Source organism: Pangasianodon hypophthalmus, chromosome 6 (assembly GCF_027358585.1).
Source record: "Pangasianodon hypophthalmus isolate fPanHyp1 chromosome 6, fPanHyp1.pri, whole genome shotgun sequence".
In the NCBI taxonomy this organism is placed as follows: domain Eukaryota; kingdom Metazoa; phylum Chordata; class Actinopteri; order Siluriformes; family Pangasiidae; genus Pangasianodon; species Pangasianodon hypophthalmus.
Window position 1 is genome coordinate 13,841,213 of NC_069715.1, and position 20,254 is coordinate 13,861,466.

Genomic DNA, 20,254 nt, shown 5'->3' on the forward strand with positions numbered 1-20,254 from the left:
ATGAGAATTCACCTTTATCCAGCTCCCATTAATATTCAATGTCTTTTGTAAATCCCATTCACGGTAACAGTAAGCATAACTACCAATAAGAATATGAAAGAGCGAGTCAACCTTTTAAACAGTGCTATTATCTGAAAGAGATTTTTGTCAAATTAGGTTACATTCCAAAATTATAAATAATAAGAAAAGAGCTGCTTTTTCACATTTTTCACTTTCATTTATACAGCGTCGCAAAAATAAAGCTGGCACATTGCCTTGCTCAATAGAGCCATCTAGTGGCAGAATGGCCCAACTGCGTTTATTTAAAAAAAAAAAATTTAAGTCGTAAACAAACTCAGCGAGCAGAAATAAATAGGTTAATGCCCTCCGCGCATATTTTTGGAGTGCTGCCTCTTTAACAGCTGCAAGCTAAGCCAAAAAAAAAAAATTCATTCTAGCCCATAAACCGTGCATTAATTCTCCTCCTAAGGTGATAACTGTACGCGTGGAGTAGCAGCAAATTTTCATAATTAAAAGGTGATCTGCAGCAGCATTAGCTACGTCTATGGTCAACGCTAAAGTGATCTGTGTAGGATTAAATAAAAATGAAAGAAAGTTGAGTCAGTTGCACTGTGGCCATAATGATGGAATGGGACAGCCTAACCTGGCATTAGCACTGTTATTTATCACCAGCTAAAGCAGTTTAATAGACCTCATGCATAGAGTCAATTAGAAGAAAACATCTGTGCTGTGAGCAACACAAGGCTTTACTGCTCACTGAATTACGGCAACTCTTCATCACTGAACTCCAGATCGATAGAGGAAGGGGAAAAAAACACCAGTGAGGGACAGAATCAAAAATGCATTCACAGCTCAAGTTGGTTAAATGAATAGAAGCTGAGTCCTTTTGCGGAAACACCTTTCGCATATAGCTAATGATTACACCTTGTGCGTATCGCAGTAACTGGCAGTTAAGCTATAGGCTTGTTATTACTTTAATAATGTAGGTGTGCAGCAGTATGCACTACGCCGCAGGAATATAAAGAGAGGGAACAGTGTGAAAAGCCTACCGGAGGCGCAGCACATATCCTAATACCAGCTTCACCGAGTTCATTTAAAGCCAGGGGCACTTAGTGTCCAGCTGATAAAACAGACACATTAGTCTATTCAGAACAAACATGTTTTTATCTTTATCACAGTCATTTAAACTGAGCTCTTTTTTCTTCCCCGCACGTGCGTGACAACGTCGGTAAGCCTTTCAAACTCAGCGTTTTGGTTTCACGGACAGCTAACAGCTAACAGCGACACCGCAGGGTAACCGTGCCAAAAGTCCACTTTTGTACCGCTGTGGTGTTTAATACGAATATAAAGACTATAAAGACTAAAACAAGCACTGGTTTAAATATGAAAATGCAGCCTACCTCAGAACGCTCACGGTTTGTCCCTGTTTTCAAAGCCGTCGTTCACCGTCCGTCCATCCGCGGGCGTCGTGCGTGAAATTTTAGTCTCCGCTTTCTCGTATACAATTTAGTTCTCTGTTTTTAACAGCAAAGAAATAGCCATTTAAGTTTGTCATACGGGTTTTAAATCGAGAAGAGAGGCTGTGTGAGCAGAGCACTGTGGAGCTTGTTGAAGAGGCTGCGCACACCGCAACAGCAGCACAGCGCTGTCCGCTTCCCCACTTCAGCTCAAGCGCGCGGCCCCGTTTTAAACTCACGTGACGTCAGCCACCTGCGGTGAAGCCGCACGTGCCCTGGAACGTTCGGCACGCTTTGAAAATGCGCGCGCCTTCAGCTCTTCCGTCTATCCGTCAATTCATTACTTTTCTTTTGTTAACTTCGTCCCTTCATCAGCCTTTCCTCACATTGTCCTGGTGCATACTCTGTCTGATTACTGATCTTGCTTGCGTCTGCAGTGTTTTTATTATTTTAAGGATTTTTTTTTTTTTCTATTTCTCTACTATTTGGTTTGATTAGTAGTTTAAGGGCTGAATAAATGCAAGCCACGTTGATGATACGCGATACCAGCTTGGGCTGCAGATCGTTGCGCGTCTGTGAAAAATGCTTCATTATGCACCAATCTGCTGCATAAACTCGCCAATGCAAAAAGCGACCCACTTCCAAATCTTCTTTGCTACATCTCTCATTAACAAACAAAACACTGCTTTTGTGAAATATAATGCTATGTGAAGAAATAAACTTCCCAAATGCACATTCACATTGATTAGTTAGAAATGATCGTACTCTTGTTTACACATTTTTAAATATACTACATCATTAATCTGACATCTCATTTGAATAAGATCAGATGCGTTTCTGAAGAAGAGTGCATGCCTGCTACTTCTATGCAAATGCAGCAATTATCCAGATCTGTTTCCAGTGGCAGCCCGCTGGGGAACGGCTATAGGTTCCATGATCTGCTGATGAAGCTGTTCTGTTTTGGTGAACTGTCCAGAAAGTTTGTGTATATTTAACTTCTACCAGTCCCAGTAGTGTTACAGTAAGGGGCAACATGGTAAGTGGCTATAGCCTGAGCCATAACGTGTGGAGTTCCTCAGAAGGGGAAGAAAGAAAATACATTTCTAGTGAGAGATAAAGAAAAATAATTTTGGTAGAATAAACTGGCAAACAGGCTGAACGTTTCATTTGCAAAACATTCAAGGTCCTCTGAGGGTGTCTCTACTCTTTCTGAACTTTTCTTGTGCAAAACATTTGAGGTCCTCTGGGGGCTTTCTTCTACTCCTTCACAAAGGCACAAATGGCTGGGTCTGCCTCAGATGTAAGTTCAGGACTTGTTTTCTTGGGAAAAACAGCAAATCACTGTTAATGCAGGAGCCTTAATACAATCAAACCATATCCCAAGAAAAGAAATTTGAAATAGCAGAAGATGGTTTAAGCTTAAGAATAGTTTAAGCTTAAAATATGAATATTTTAGAATATATGATGAGAAATAAAAGGAATAAAATGATATACATGTTTAAACAGAAAATTGCCTTTAATATCCTTGCCTTGATTAAGGATTAGTGTGTAGGTGCAAAAAGAAGCCAGCTTTGAAAGCTGAAACCTAATGCCCAGCAGCTACTGGATATGTATGAAACCATCGCACAGGTCACCCGACTGCTTGACAGGTCCTGTCGGCAGGAATCATGTTGCTGTTTGTGATAGCCATAGACTTCAGAACAGAAACTCTTCACTGAAGCCATTAACAGGCAATCACACAATTAAGTATTATTTACTATTCCATCAGAGGATCAAACCCACAACCTAAAGCACCACAGTCATTCAATGTAACCCCTATCCACTAGACCACAGTGAGGATAGACTGAAAACAGATCATCTAACCACCCATTCAAACCTCATAATGTGTGCAACAGCAACACTCACTGATAGAGCACCACTGTACATGTGTTATGTTTTTCCTTTCACATAGTGGTATGTATAGTTTACCCATAGTACTCTATGCATACCACTATTTTATAATTTTATATTTTGTATTATATATACAGTTTATGTACAGGATAGAAGATTTAATAACATGACTTTTATTACTGTATATCTACTGTCCTCCATCTTGGTTGTTGTTTACATACCCCTCAGTTTATTCCTATTTTGTTACATCCTTTAACTTTTATATATTATATTTATATAAAGGTGCACACTGTCATCTGTTGCACATGTAATGCATGTATAATTGAATGTCTTTTACATACAGTGGAAATTAAAAAATTCTACCTATGCTTATTGACATTGCAGTTGTTTGTGATGTAAAGCCAGTAATCAAGATAAATCATATCAGACATTTCCGTCTGTGACGTTGAAACCAATAATCACACACACATGTATACTCACTCACACACACACACACACACACACACACACACACACACACACAGACACATACTTTATCCAAATCAAGGTCGTGGTGAATCAAGAGCCTATCCCAGGAACACTGGGAAGACAGTAATACACCCTGGATGGAACACCAGTCCATCAGAGGGCACCATGCGCACACAAATTCACATAATTATTCAACTTATATAGCTTAATCAACAAGGGGCAATTTGTCTTAGCCAATCCACCTACTGGCATATTTTTGGGGGAGTGGGAGAAAACTGGAGAACCCAGAGGAAACCTGCATAGACACAGGGAGAACATACACAGAAACTCCACACAGACAGTCAACTGAGCATATGATCCCAGGACTCTGGAGCTGTGAGGCAGCACTGCTACCCACCTCACCACTGCACCACCCTGAAAACAATAATATTCAAGAAAAAAAATAATAGATAATTATTAGGAAAATGAACATAAGTGTAACTACTTTAATACTTTGTGCAAGCACCCTTTGCCTTTATTACAGCACTAGATCTTTTGTGAATAGGTCTCTATCATCACCTGGACACTGCACTTTTATCCCACTCTTCCTTGCAAAGACATTCAAGCTCCTTTAGATTGCCAGGGAATCTCTTGTGCTCAGCCCTCTTTCAGTAATTCCCTTGGTTTTCTATGGAATTGGCTGGGCTTTGACTGGGCCATTCCCAGACATTGCTCTTCCTTTTCTGAATACAGAATACAGGAAATTGTTATCTCATGCAAGGAATGACCAGTACCTGTCAGAACCTGCACCACCTTTAATGTGGCTGTAGGCCTCTTGGTAGTCTCCAAGATAAGTTTTCTCCTTGTTCTGTCATCAACCTAGGAGGGTTATCCCCATCTTGTCAGTGTCCCTGTGGTGCCACATTTTCTCCACTTGTTGATAATAGTCTTCACAGTGCTCCACAGCCAATGCCTTTTACATTTTTTATACCCTCTATTGATCCATACCTTCCAACATTACCATCCTTTAGATGTTTTGTCAACTCCTCGTGGACCATGGCTAACTTAGTAGGCCCCAAGCATGAACCTTTCAAGGAAATGCTACTGAAAAAGCTGATTTTTATTTGCCGTTAATCGAAATCACTGAATGTAGCTGTATGCTATTGACCTTTGGACAGTTCTGCTACAGCTACAGCCTGCATTATGAAAAGCAGTGCACACTTATGCAGCTAGGGTTTTGTTTTTCTTTGAATGTTGGTTTCAAGGTCGTGTTAATGATATAAAAACTCCTTACATCACAACAACCTGCAATTTCAATTAAAGATGAGTAGAATTTTTATATCCAAGTACCTGCACCAATGAGTGTGTGAATGTGTGCACATGGTGCACTGCAATGGATTGGATTAGATTTATCATAGTTCAAATGTCTATTTTCCTATTTAGTTACTAGTCATTATGTGTGTATTCAGATAGAGGTTGACGACATCATTTATGTTGACAGGAGTTGAGCTCCCCTAACGGGGTTACAAGATTTGAATATAATGAACAAGCAATAATAATGTGATGTCTACTATGTGTTTATTGTTCTCTGTGCACTTTTGGGAAAGTGTCCTATTCACCTAACAACAGAACAGGCCAGAGTAAATTAAGGGGGTACAGAATGTGGTAACATATTTAATTTATACATAATTACTAAATACTTTTCTTATTTTCATTACTCAGCAACAGATGGGCCATCAACTCAAGTCATCTCTTTTGGGTTTCACAGTCCTGTTAACGGTTTACAGTTGCAAAAACTTCAAATGGTAAGTGAGACTGCATGGAGTATGCAATATAGAGAGGTACGTGACTGAGACTATCTATCCATCCATCCATTATCTGTACCACTTATCCTACACCAGGTCATGGGGAACTCAGTGCACAAGACAGGGGACACCCTGGACAGGGTGCCAACCCATCACAGGACACTGCACAAAACTGCACAAACATTCACATAATTTGGAAAAGCCAATCAGCCTCCAACACGTCTTTGGACTGGGAGAGGAAACCGGAGTACCTGGAGGAGGAAACCAGAGTACCTGGAGGAAACCCCTGAAGCACAGGGAGAACATGCAAGCTCCGTGCACACGGGGCGGAGGCGGGATTGGAACCCCCAAACCTGGAGGTGTGAGGTAAATGTGTTAACCACTAAGCCCCCTGACTGAGACTAAATTAACATAATTTCATGTTCTAAAATCAGTTTAGTATTGTTATACCAAGTTTAACCAATTCTACTTTTATAAGTAAAACTGAAAAACTCATTATGATCTCATTATTACCACCACCATTAATGTTAAACTCACAAACCTAATCAAACAGCTGATTGTAACCACTAATCAGGATGAAGATCAGCCTTTTTCCCCCAGCATAAATTAGCTCCCAGTCTGACGGCACAGTAGCGCATGTGCACCAGCAGATGGCGCAGTTGTCCGCTCTTCAGCCACGCTGCTCGGAAGACAGATGTAAATATTTGCGTGACGCAGCGAGCCTGAATCCGTCCGCGGTAATATCCACCCACTGGTGTGGACGTTATTTGTGGCTCTATCATCTCTACAGTGACAAGCCTCGAAAGAGCATTTTACTTTTACACACTGTTTAGCGTCGACACCGTGCGTGTGTGCTAATAAAAAAAAAAAAAAAAAGCTATAAGTGGGTGTGTGATAAGCTGCATAGTCTATGCCTCATCAAATAGCGCTCTCTCGGCAGCGCGTTAGTGTTGCTCTCCTGCACAGGGTTCTGATTGCGGAATAGCTGATCACTGAGGATCATCATGCAGAAACGGAGGAAGCCAGAACCGATCCAGCTCAACCCGATTCCGGACGGGAATGCTGTTAACGGAACCGGGGCCACAGAGTGAGTAGTCTGGCTACATCCCAATCCGCACAGTACCGCAGTGTACACTGTGTAAGAATAGTACGGCACTAATGGAGACTTGTATCAAAACCGCTCAGGCCTACTATAATACTAAGTAGTGTCCTAGAGCATTATACTGTGCCGACGCCTATTAGTGATACTGACATCTTAGTGCTAGATACTTGGTATACTATGCTGTCCTACAGTATCTAAGAATCAAGCTACGACCCAAACCAGCCTTATGAAAATTTAATATGGTATTACTATTGTATCATTGGAATGATGTTACTGTAGTTTTAACTATTTAAACATGAAACTGTACGTGTTACTGTATCAAAACTAATATTCAAAATAATATAGAACCAAAAAAGGCCTGCTAAGACAGTATGTCAAAATAAAGGTAGTAATAATTATCTGAACCTAAACTATTCAAAACAAACCATAGGTTACTAGATACAACAGGTGTTCGATTATTCTGACATACTGTTTAGTACAGTGCAGTGGGAAGCGTTGCTGCTTCACAGCTCCAGAGTTCCTAGTTCAGTCCTGAGTTTGGGTTCAGTCCTGTCCGTGTGGGTTTTCTCCTGGTTCTCTGGTTTCCTCCCACCAAAAGCATGCAGTAGGTGGATTGACTATTCTAAATTGGTATGTGTGTTATATATTTAACCATGAAACAATCCAAATTGTGCTGTTAAGAATAGAAATGCCTCTCAATGACATTGTGTTCCTGACTATACAGTACTTTCTGAAAGTATTGGAATGGCAAAGCCAGTTCTTTTGTTTTTGCTATACATTTAAGACATTTGGGTTTGCAATCAAAACATGAATATGAGACAACAGATCAGAATTTCAGCTTTCATTTTCTGATATTTACATCTAGATTTGTTAAACAGCTTAGAATATGGCAGCTTTTGCGTGAACCCACCCATTTTTCAAGTGATCAGAACTATTGGAACATATGACTGACAGTTGTTTCTTGTTGTGCAGGTGTGCCCTGTTAGATTGGTTGTTTAAACCTTTAATAGCTCTGAATGTCTGCTCTTGGTTTGAACCCTGGGTTTCGCTTGTGAAGACTGCATTTGTTGTTCAAAAGGATAAACCAACATAAAGACCAGAGAGCTGTCTATGGCAGAAAAGCAAATCATTTTGAAAAGAGGGACAATCAATCAGAGCCACTGCACAAGCATTGGGCATAGCCAATACAACAATTTGGAATGGCCTGAAAAAGAAAGAAACCACTGGTGTGATAAAAACTAGACATTGAACAGGTTGGCCAAGGAAAACAACAGCAGTTGATGGAGAGCTATGAAGAAAAACTCAAAAACAACACTCAGTAATATACCAACAATCTCCGCAGGACAGGGATGAAGGTTTCACAATCAACTGTTTGAAGAAGACTTTGAGAGCAGAAATATAGAAGCCATACCACAAGATGCGAACCAATCACAACAGTAAGAATCAGAAGGACATACTGGAAATTGCAAAGAAATGAATGAATTCAGAAATATACAGAGACATTCTGTCTTCCAATTTACAGAGAAATGCATCCAATTTAATTGGGAGGAACTTCAACATGCAGCAAGACAATGACAAAACACACTGACAACACAACCAAGAACTTCATCAGGAGAAAAAAGTGGAAGGTTTTAGACTTTCCAAGTCAATCATCAGACCTTAAACCAATCGAGCATGCATTTTATATTTCGCATTTTTTAAGAGGAGACTGAAGTGAAGACTGAAGCATCGTAAATGAATAATGCAACAGTTTGGTGATGTCAGTGAGTCGCCAACTTGATGCAGTTATTGCAAGCAAGGGATATGCAACCAAATATTGTGTTATTTACTTTAATTTACTTTAAGAATATCCATTTATACTTTTACTAACCTAAAAATTGGATGGTGTGCCACCAAAGGTGCCAAGAAACACCTGTCAGTCACATATTCCAATATTTTTGATCACATGAAAAATGGGTGGGTTCAAACAAAAGGTGCCATATTCTAATTTGTTTAACACATCTAGATGTAAATATCAGATAATGAAAGCTGAAATTCTGATCTATCATCTCATATTCATTGTTTGAACTCAAATCCAAATGTCTTCAGTGTATGGCAAAAACAAAAGAATTGGCCTTGCGGTTCCAATACTTTTGGATGGGATTGTATATACTACATACATTACATATATATTTTCAGTGTGTTAGCAATTCTATAAGCTTTTTATGGAAAAACATTAACAGAAAAAAAGTTACAGGTCACCGTTTTTGTGCCAGTCTCTAACAGGTTTTTTTTTTTTTTTTTTTTTTGCATTGACACTGTTCCAGGAAAGTGTTCAAGTATTTCATCTTTATTTGTTGCATTTGATCTGTGTCACTTCCTCTCCAGCAAATCAACCACAGCCCTTAAAGTAGCCAGGTCCACTGTGATGTCCAAACAGGAAGCTCTTATCACATTTGTCCAGAGCAGCCAGCACACAACAATGTGACTCTTTTCTCTAATAATGTGTCCTGCTCTTTCTTGCTGTGTCATAAATTTGTTTTCAGTTGCCACAAAATAAGCAGGACCTTGCGCAGAAGGGTATTACTGTTCTGCGAAGGTCTGTAAATAGGATACATGAGAGTCAAGGAGTCCAGAAACCAAGCGAAGTCTCACGAAATGGAGTTGCTGAACAATTGCGACAACACACTCCTCTTCTTTGAGCTCAACCGTAATTATCTTGTTTCACAATGTCATATCTATAGAAACAAAGCAACAAAGCCAGGATCTTGTGCAGTGGTTTGTTTGGAGCTTGTCTAGCCATGCGGAGGACTGCCCTATCTATCTGCTGATTTAGTTTGGCAGGTCTTTTTCCCCTCTTTCTCTCTAAGCAATGAGCCAATCAAAGCCCTGGTGGCCTGAAGTCAGTGGTGCGTGTCATTGCCTCTTGTTTCACAGAGGCCATCACAGGCACTCAGACACTTCTCTTTCGGGCTTACTGTTTTTGCCTCAATTACTGATTGAAAGATGCAGGAAGGTGGTGCAGAGGCGTTTTTCTTTACACATGGCACTGCAGAGATTTAAGTGAACAGTGGTTGCATAACAGATGATGTTCCGTAATATTTCATCAGATATTAGGAATTCAGGTGGGAGAGCAGCATGTCTGATTGTGATCACAATTGTGAAGACTTAAAGTGGAATATGTCAGGGAAAAAAAATCACTAAAAGTTCTTCAGCAATATACACCGATAACCCATAACACTGAAACCACTGACAGATGAAGTGAATAACATTGATTATCTCGTTATAGCGGCACCTGTCAAGGGGTGGGATATATAAGGCAGCAAGTGAAGTCAGTTCTCAAAGTTGATGTGTTGGAAGTAGGACAAATGGGCAACTTTGACAAGGGCCAAATTGTGATGGCTAGACGACTGGGTCAGAGAGTCTCCAAAACGGCAGGTCATGTGGGGTGTTCCCGGTATGCAGTGGTTAGTACCTACCAAAAGTGGCCCAAGGAAGGACAACCGGTAAACCGGCAACAGGGTCATGGGCACACAAGGCTCACTGATGGGTGTGGGAAGTGAAGGCTAAAAGTTAATGATGGCTATGAGAGAAAGGTGTCAGAACACTCAGTGCATTGCAGCTTGCTGCGTAGCTGCAGACCGGTCAGAGTGCCTATGCTAACCCCTGTCCACTGCCGAATGTGCCTACAATGGGCACATGAGCAAAGTGGCCTGGTCTGATGAATCATGTTTTCTTTTACATCGTGTGAACAGCCGTGTGTGTGTGCGTCGATTACCTGGGGAAGAGATGGCACCAGGATGCACTATGGGAAGACGGCAAGCCAGCAGAGGCAGTGTGATGCTGGGAAACCTTGGGTCCTGGCATTCATGTGGCTGTTACTTTGACACGTATCACCTACCTAAACATTGTTGCAGACCAAGTACACCCCTTCATGGCAAGGGTATTCCATAATGGCAGTGGCTTCTTCCAGCAGGATAGTGCACCCTGCAGAAATTGTTCAGGAATGGTTTGAAGGACATGACAAAGAGTTCAAGGTGTTGACCTCCAAATTCCCCAAATCTCAGTCAGATCGAGCATCTGTTGGACGTGCTGGACAAACAAGTCCAATCCATGGAGGCCCCACCTTGCAACTTAGAGGACTTAAAGGATCTGCTGCTAACATCTTGGTGGCAGATACCACAGCACACCTTCAGAGGTCTTGTGGAGTCCATGCCTTGATGGGTCAGAACTGTTTTGGTGGCACAAGGGGGACTTATTACAATATTAGACAGGTGGTTTTAATGTTATGGCTGATTGGTGTATATTGACTGGTGTTTTGAGTACTCTGTGTTATTCTCTGTGATGAAAAAGTAGAACACATTCCATTACGGAGGCCCGGACAGGTTGTGGCGTGCAGGCTTTGGAATGCATGCCTGTGCTCCTGGGATTCAAGTCTTCAGAAGTTAGTTTCATAGAGAGACTTTGTGGAATGCCTCTTCCGTGGTGAGTAAGAGGAACTGGATGCCACAACTGCGTATGTGTGTGTGTTTGTGAGGAGAAAGGTTTACAGTAAGTCATTAACAGACTTGTTAACATTAACATAACAACACAATATATTTGTGTCAGTGACTGAAGCTGCTACTCTCCTTACATGAGAATGTAAGCTATAGTTTTCCCCAGTGATGGGAAATCGAGTCTCAGCCTTACAATTTGAGCTGCACTAATATGAGTGCCTAATTTACTGATTTGTGATTTGACTGAGACTTCAGAGCTCAACTCAGACATCTTATTCTCATTCGGGTCTTCTCAGTAATGTTCATAAAACACTATACGTAATATGAATATTACTATTAAAAGCTGATTTGCTGTCATTAAAAATGAAAAAACTGTGATTGGTACTATTCTAAAATTGATGGGTAAGTCTTAGGAAAATTTAGGAACTATAAAAGGAATCTTATAAGAAACATTTGTGACAAAGTTGAACCCTAAATGAAACCTAATTGAAGTAAGAATCCCCATTAAATCTCCAGAGATATCAAAGAGAAATCTTTAAGCAAGGAAATATATCTTTCTTTCTTCCCCACAGTGACTCATTTATGATTAAAAATGCATTAAGACTCAAAACTAGACCTTGAACTATACACTCTTGCCTCAACCCAGACTCATAATGGGAAATTTCTGACTGAATTCAGACTTATAAAACTTAACCACCACTTCAGCAACATTAAAAGAAAGTACTAGTTACATGAAGCCCAGCATACGGCTGTTTTCTTGATTTTGGAAAGAATGCTGACAAACACGTATTACTGTAAAAATAGCATCTATATACAGCAGCTTTTTCCCAAAGGTAATTCTGATTTGTGACATATAAAATCTGCTACATGTTGCAAACTGCGCACTTTTCAAGGCATCAAAACAGAAAATGCAATGACTCAGTAATGAAAATTAGTCATGTGTCAAGAGATTTATAAGAAAACATGTGGCACAAGCTTGATCCTGGTCACAGTAAATCTCTGCATTAGTGACACACATCTTTCTCCACCACTAACCAGCCCACACATAGATAAGCAGGCAAGTGACTGAAAGAGCATGGTTAATTATTAATCATGGGCCTTGGATCTTTACTGGCCCTAGGTAAAATGTGTATATGTTTGTGGTTTAGGACAAGCTTTCAGAATCATATCAATCCACATCCTGCTTGAACACATGTTTGAGTGTACTTAACTGTTCGCTACCTGTGTATTGCAATTCCACCCAAAGAATAGAATATGAAAATTATGTTACAGTTGGAATGAATTTTGGTTTTCTATTAAACTATATATGTACTATAAACATATACAATGCTCTGTGAAACCATAGTGTTAGACCTTTTGTTTGTGATGCATGAGACGAGAGAAGCATTCATGCCCATCATGAATGCAACACATGAGCTTAAGTCATGCTCAAGTGAGCAGTTGGCGGTGGGTATCGAGTCGCTGTTGCACCTCCTACGTAAGATATGGAGTGTTCTCTCTACTTCAGTGTCTCAGAGCCATTTTCCATCATCATCTCCACTTCATAGCCCACCCACTCTACCCACGCACACCCACGCAGCAGCCCTGTAACCATGGTTATGCCGCCTTGTTGGAGAAAATGAGGACACTTAACCCTCTTCTTCCTACGGGTGTGGATGAGGTGGTGAGAACCAGTGTTTTGGCCTGATTAAGTGTTATTTGCTCTTGAAGGCTCTCCAAAAACTGCATCATGTTCAGCCTAATTACAGAATGGTGGAGACAACAAAAATCTGTGTGCAGCTGATGAGAGAGATTCAATGTAAATTTATGTGTAAGAGCATCTCTTATGTTGCTAGGACTGGCAAGGCAGTGCAATAACGTATTATACATCTGAATTTTTTAAAATGCTCTCCGAAGCACGCTTAAGCAATGCTTTCTTTTCTTTTAAAACGTTTTTTGTTTTACAGTGCACAATTTTGGTTACACCAAAATGGACACACCATTTACTTGTTAACCTGACATGCAGTTAGTAGAGTTTAATCTTTTTAATCATTTATACTTGACAAGTAGAACTGCATGTGTTGTTGTTTAAGGGAATTATCCAAGAGCACCAATACAGCTAAAATGATTTATAGGCACACCAATGAAGAGACATATCATCATCATCATATCAAGAGACTATCATGACATCACGATTATCATTTTTGGCACGAGCATTTGAGTAGTTTTGTCACTTTTGAGCAAAGTGTTATTTTAATGTGGCTGATTATTAGAAGAGCAAAAGGTGGCAGCTCTGCAGTAGGAGAGAGGAGGAACTTGGTGTGAGAGGAGCGGAAGAAGAGATGGAGAATAGAAGGTCAGTGAGGTCCATTCCACAAATCGAATGCTAAGGAAATACATTACCATGACAACAGCGCCAAAGGAGAAGCAGACATGCTCAGAGGAACTCCCAGCTTCCTTAAGCAGAGTTCTAGGTAGAAACTGTCTTTAGACACACACACACACACACAAACACTTTAGCCATATTGTGCACAATGGCCCATTCAGTTATCATTGTTGGCCTTTGTCTTGGCTGAACAATAGGAATGTATCCCGGAATTGTTTTTCATGTTTGCTTCCATTGATCCCAAGTGGAGAAATTCTCATGGCTTCTACAGACATATTGAATTATGTCCTAATCTGGAAATATACTGCATGACTCAATCCAAATTCCATGGATCCTCTCAGAATTTGGAAGGTCATTAATTTGCTCCACCCTTTACGTTCACCTTCTGGTTTAAAAACAGTATATTTTTTCCTTAAGCTTCTTTTCACTTTGTTTTCTGTTATTGTAATTATGGTGTGTGGGGATATGTGTGTGTGTGTGTGTAGGACAAACCTAGAGGCCCTGCAAAAGAAGCTGGAGGAGCTGGAGCTAGATGAGCAGCAGAGGAAGCGTTTGGAGGCCTTCCTAACCCAGAAGCAGAAGGTAGGAGAGCTGAAAGATGACGATTTTGAGAAGATTTGCGAGTTGGGAGCAGGCAATGGTGGCGTGGTCTTCAAGGTCTCGCACAGACCATCTGGACTCATCATGGCCAGGAAGGTACATGCAGTGTTTAAAATTAACAACAGATTTGATCGCTTTCATATTTTGGAAAGAATTATGCTGTTTGATCATTTATCTAACCTGTTACCTGCTTAACTATACAGTCTTACATAGTCAAATTATCATCCTTCCACAGATATTTTTGCAGAAGTTCTTTGTATAGCTGTTGCTAGACAAGGGTATTCTTCTGCTTTCTCTTATGTTTCTGAAAGGCATTGATTTTTTTTTTTATTTCAGTTTATCTTTTTATAGCACATGAGGTCAGTTAGATTACATATTGTGCTCTTTGTATAAGTCCCATGTACTGGGAATAGCTCTAATGCTATCACTAACTAATTGCAGGTTAGAACAATAAGCACTCACTAAATTATGGTGTTCACTTGCTCAGTGCTGTGTAAGACTGTAGTTTCTATCAGTCATCTCTCCTCTGTGATCGCTCAGCTGATCCACCTGGAGATCAAGCCAGCCATCAGGAACCAGATCATCCGAGAGCTGCAGGTGCTACATGAATGTAATTCTCCCTACATTGTGGGATTTTACGGGGCCTTCTACAGTGACGGAGAGATCAGCATCTGTATGGAGCACATGGTACAGCTGTCTTACTGTTACACACATCATATAATACAATCCAATTAAACTGAAAAATGACTAAATTCATTAATTACACTAGGTTTTGCTTCAAATTTATTCTATTACTGGCAAGTTTATATTCTATCCAAAGCCTAAATATTGTCAGTATACATTATACTTCTATGCAAGCTATATCAGTTGCATGTTTTTATAACTAATAAACACTTGTAATGCAGGACGGTGGCTCCCTGGACCAATCACTGAAGAAAGCGGGCAAGATTCCAGAGCAAATACTGGGCAAAGTTAGCATTGCGGTTCGTACTACACTTTCTACTCTCATGCACATAGACACATTTCAATTTAATACACCTGGAATGAATTCACATGGTTTGATCGCAAAGAAATGCACTCACGATTGCCTAGCCTTATAGGAGAAATCTGGCCGAGAAAGAAATTTACACAGATTTGTCTTTACTCAAAAAGTAGTTGATCAAGATATGTTTGTTATCTAACATATGCTTCTTTATTGGATCAACAAGGCTACTGTTGCTGACAAAAAAAAAAATCTGTGATGGGCTGGCGTTCTTGCGTCCCTGACTGGGATAAAGTGGTTACTGAGGATGAATGAATGAATCTTACCCCAAATGTATTTGTATAGAAATAGGAAATACAGGAAATTGTATAGATTTTATTTTTGGCCAAACTAAACGATACTCTTCATCAGTCCTTATTTGTGGTGATGTGTAGAGATTGCATTTTTTTTCACAGTATGAGCCTTTGCTTGTCTTTAATGTGTCATATGCTACTTTTCACAGGTGATAAAAGGGCTGTCGTATCTGAGAGAGAAGCACAAGATCATGCACAGAGGTGAGCAATCTCACTCTCACTTACTGACATCTTTCCGTTCCATCCAGACCATTTCACTATTATACAAGTTCCGGTTCTTCTCTTGCAGATGTGAAGCCTTCCAACATCCTGGTGAACTCACGTGGAGAGATTAAGCTGTGTGACTTTGGCGTGAGTGGGCAGCTCATCGACTCCATGGCCAACTCATTTGTGGGCACGAGGTCCTACATGTCTGTGAGTTTGTCTCTCATGTTTCCTTTGTCAGTCCAATACCCTGGTAGCTATAGGAAGTAATCTGCACTATTTTCATAGCTTTGAGCTCTCACTGCTTGTTATTGAATGAATCCTTTTGTACCTACTATTATTTTACCATTATATTTTTTCAGATACAGTTGATCAAAACTGTAAAACTGCTCCATAAAATATATTTAATGTATTTTAAATATATCTAAAATATTTTTTCTGTTAGTTTACATTTGCATATATGACTGTGTATCCCTAATGACTGGGACTAACCACAAATCCTACTCTATATTTTCTTTCAAAAGAAAGAAGTTTTTCTCTCAGGGGTAGAATATTAATGAGGTGTTTTCCTTTTACTACATCAGTGAATTTTGCATTTGATTTTCCATGTTCCCTATACCTATAGGGAAATGGAAACTATGAAGAAAATCCATAAAATGTGAATGAATAGGCACAATGTTAGTGTCACCATGTTGTGAATAACTGCACTGACTGCACTTGAGGAAAATTCTCTCAGCCGAGGTTCTTATCTGGATGTTTGAGTTGTAGTGTGTCATATTTGCTTATTTGGGCTGTTACTCCCTTCCTGCTGGCTCAGACTCTCTCTCTCTCTCTCTCTCTCTCTCTCTAGCCGGAGCGTCTGCAGGGCACACACTACTCTGTGCAGTCCGATATCTGGAGCATGGGGCTTTCATTGGTGGAGATGGCCATTGGTCGCTTCCCCATCCCACCACCTGATGCTAAGGAGTTGGAGCAAATCTTTGGCCTTCCCATGGAGGGTGACCCCTCATCCAGTGAGGCTTCCCCCAAACCCAGGCCCCCGGGACGGCCCGGCAGCTGTGAGTGCTCGAGCAAACTATTTCTGAATAATACCATTACTCCAGCCTTATTTTGGCAGACGATATACTTTACCTATTATTTGTTACAAATATAAGAACCTTGTACGGTCGTCTTGTTTTGTAGCATACGGACCTGACAGCAGACCTCCGATGGCCATCTTTGAGCTGCTTGACTACATTGTCAATGAGGTATATACTCAGCACTCTCAGCTAGATAACTAGGCCATGGTTTGACACTAAACAAATTAAGATGTGGATTGAATGGCTGGCCTCTTTGCACATAACTGAACCTTTCTATTTTCAGCCACCACCCAAGCTGCCAAGCATCTTTGGCACGGAATTTCAAGATTTCGTTAACAAATGGTAAGGGGCAACTGTGGTTTAGCTTTAAAGGCCTGTAATGATGTTGGACTGCAACGTGGTATTTCATGAGCTATTTCAGTGCCTAATACTTACTATGCCCTCTTGTGGTTGAAACATGAATGCCTGCTGACTAACTGACTAACCTTTCTTTTCAGTTTAATAAAAAACCCAGCAGAGAGGGCAGATCTGAAGCAATTGATGGTGAGAACATTTACAATGTCATATGCACTTTTAGAAAAAAAAAAAAGGTCAAAATGTACTATGTAGAACACTACAACAATGCTTCCCTATCAGAGATCATTCCAAGTAGAACCCCTTCGGGAAGATAAGCATCTTACATGTCTAAAGGACTCTTGACAGACTTTTTTAAATACATTGTACTGTCTATGGTTATTATAAAAACAGACTGACTTTATAATTTAGTTCTTTTAATTTTATGCTAAACTCTGTTCTCTGTAGGTCCATCCCTTCATTAAGACGTCAGAAGCAGAAGAAGTGGATTTTGCCGGGTGGCTCTGCAGCACCATAGGCTTAAATCAGCCAGGGACCCCAACTCACAGTGTGGGGATATAAAAGGGAATTACTTTACCTAATCACACAGACACACACACACACACACACACACACACACACACACACAGCAATGTTTTTATTTGGGCTCCAATTCAACAGCAGTCTGTTCAGTAGTCAGTCACTGCCTCTTGTAATTCTTTATTTTGATGTTATAAGTATTGAACTGAGGTTAATGAATCATAACAAGACCCACAATCTGTATTAGATGTCAAGGTTTACTTGGAAAAAAAACACTCAAAGTGGTCTTGAACATCTGAAGCTCAGAATTTTTCCCCCCAAAATAATGTCATTACAAATAATTCTGTTGAATTGCAGGTTAGGTCATATCAGAGAATATTTAAAAATTGTATAAACAAAACTGCCCTTTTATAAAAATGTTTATTGTTTGAGGGCACTACAATTCTCCATTTGAGTGAAAATATGCATATTTTTATAAAGTAAAAATCTATTGCATCACAGCCAAAGCATGGTCCCAGGGTACTGCAAAACCAAGGCCTCTTTTACACATTAGGATAAGATGAACACTTCAGTTAGCTTTTAGCTTTTAATTGATTTTTATTACAGCAGTTAAACTTATTGTCAGCGTAATAGCAAAGTAATCATTTGTTAAAATGGGTTAGTATAAAATTGGAATGTAGAAGAACTTTTATTATTATTATTATTATTATTATTATTACTATTATTATTATTATTAATGATGTTGTTGTTGTTTCTGCAGTTACACTTTTGATGCACCAGATGGAATAAGACTACCTGATTAAACAAGTACTTGTGGCCAAATTTACTGGCATCCAACCTTTTTAAAACCAGGTTCTAATAAAACTATAACAATGTACTGTTAAGACAAGCCTTAAAAGCCTTACTAAAAGAACCAAAGCACGTTGTTGTGGTCAATTATCCTCATGACCCTGCCCTTATCCTTGAAGACACCTAGCATCAAAAATCATAATTTTTAAATGGTTAACTCATCTTGAAATGGGTATTATGATTATATACAATGGTACTTGGGCCAAATATGCCACCACAGGGAATTTTACATTTTTAAAACCTTAATCAACACTTCTATACAAAACCTGTTTGAGGCACATTATGAGTGAGCTTAGTTTGTTTATTCACAACATTGTACCTATCGTGGTCTGAATATGCTAATAATTAGAGGATAACTATGTGATAACCATACTTCCAGTTACCCAACATGCCTCCTAAGCTAACTTGGTTAATTAGCCAGTTAATGAACTTAATGAACAGCTCTTGGTTTCCCTGCTATACTCTCACTGAGCACTTTATTAGGAGTGCCTGTACACATACTCATTCATGCAATTATCTGATCAGCCTATCGTGTGGCAGCAGTGCAATCCATAAAATCATGCAGATACGGGCCAGCAGCTTCAGGAAATGTTCACATCAACCATCAGAATGGGGGAAAAATGTGATCTCTGTGATTTTGACCATGACATGACTGTTGGTGCCAGACAGGCTGGTTTGAGTATTTGTGTAACTGCTGAACTCCTGGGATTTTCATGCACAACAGTCACTAGAGTTTATTCAGAATGTTGCAATAAAGAAAAAACATCCAGTGAGCAGCAGTTCTGCAGATGGAAATGCCTGATGAGAGAGGTCAACAGAGAATGGCCAGACTGGTTCAAGCTGATAGAAAGGCTACAGTATCTCAGATAACCACACTGTACAACTGTGGTGAGCAGTAAAGCATCTCAGAATGCACAACACATAGCACAACACAACACATGGCAAATAGACTACAACAGCAGAAGGCCATGTCGGGTTCCACTTCTGTCAGCCAAAAGCCGAGACTGCAGTAGGCATAGGTTTACTAAAACTGGACAGTTGAATACTGGAAAAACATAGCCTGGTCTGATGAATCTCGATTTCTGCTGAGGCACACAGATGGTAGGGTCAGAGGTTGGCACCAATAGCATGAGTCCATGGACCCAACATGCCTTGTGTCAACAGTCCAGGCTGGTGGAGGTGGCGTAATGGTTTTCCTGATGCACTTCGGGCCTGTTAATACCAATCAATCTTCACTTGATTCCCACAGCCTATTTGAGTATTGTTGCTGACCATGTACATCCCTTCATAGCCACAATTTACCAATCTTCTCATAGCAACTTCCAGCATGATAATGCACGTTACAGATTAAAAGTCTTGTCAAACTGGTTTCATGAACACAAGGACTTCACTGTTCTTCAGTATCACCAGACCTGAGTCCAATAGAACGGCTTTGGGATGCGGTATAACAGGAGATTTGCAACGTGAAAGTACACCTGAAAAATCTGCAGGAATTGCAGGATGCAGTAGTATCAACATGGACCAGAATCTTAAAAGAATGTTTCCAACATCTTGTAGAATCCAAGCCATTAAGAACTGAGGCTGTTTTAAGAGCAAAGGGAAGCCTTATCCAGTATTAATATAGTGTTCCTAATAAAGTGTTCAACATTATTCAGATTGAGACTGAAATCCCACTTGTGAACTTGAGAAATGCAGTAGCAGTAAGCAACGCTTCCCGTTTATGAACATATCTCCTCCAGATTTTCATTCATTCTGAGGTTGAAACATACAGGG

At 40.0% G+C, this 20,254-nt stretch overlaps 2 protein-coding genes and 1 non-coding gene across 8 annotated transcripts in view; 1 reads left to right on the forward strand and 2 right to left on the reverse strand.

The window, feature by feature from the left end:
• megf11 (multiple EGF-like-domains 11) overlaps window positions 1-1,683 on the reverse strand; it is a 109,904-nt gene extending 108,221 nt beyond the window's left edge. For 4 of the 5 annotated variants that reach the window (XM_026927092.3, XM_026927089.3, XM_053234967.1 and 1 more), the window contains exon 1: window positions 1,401-1,682. The gene's annotated coding sequence lies outside the window, so the exon portion shown is untranslated. Of the gene's footprint in view, window positions 1-1,400 lie in introns of all 5 variants that reach the window. The other variant, XM_053234966.1, reaches the window with a different exon arrangement.
• A 1,381-nt stretch (window positions 1,684-3,064) lies between these two features.
• LOC113534845 (small Cajal body-specific RNA 14) lies at window positions 3,065-3,195 on the reverse strand. Its single transcript, XR_003403538.1, has one exon. It is a non-coding gene; the product is annotated as a small Cajal body-specific RNA 14 (non-coding RNA).
• Window positions 3,196-6,314: 3,119 nt separating this feature from the next.
• map2k1 (mitogen-activated protein kinase kinase 1) lies at window positions 6,315-19,233 on the forward strand. 2 transcript variants are annotated; one of them, XM_053234924.1, is made up of 12 exons: window positions 6,315-6,686; window positions 14,027-14,237; window positions 14,682-14,828; window positions 15,047-15,124; window positions 15,626-15,677; window positions 15,766-15,890; window positions 16,531-16,738; window positions 16,863-16,927; window positions 17,043-17,101; window positions 17,257-17,302; window positions 17,561-17,675; window positions 18,391-19,233. In XM_053234924.1, exons 1-11 carry the CDS (start codon window positions 6,604-6,606, stop codon window positions 17,672-17,674), a joined length of 1,188 nt encoding a protein of 395 aa, XP_053090899.1. In that variant the 5' UTR covers window positions 6,315-6,603; the 3' UTR covers window position 17,675; window positions 18,391-19,233. The 2 variants fall into 2 exon arrangements, with proteins under 2 accessions (XP_053090899.1, XP_026783543.1); XM_026927742.3 differs by having other exon boundaries at window positions 17,561-19,233.
• Window positions 19,234-20,254: the final 1,021 nt, after the last annotated feature.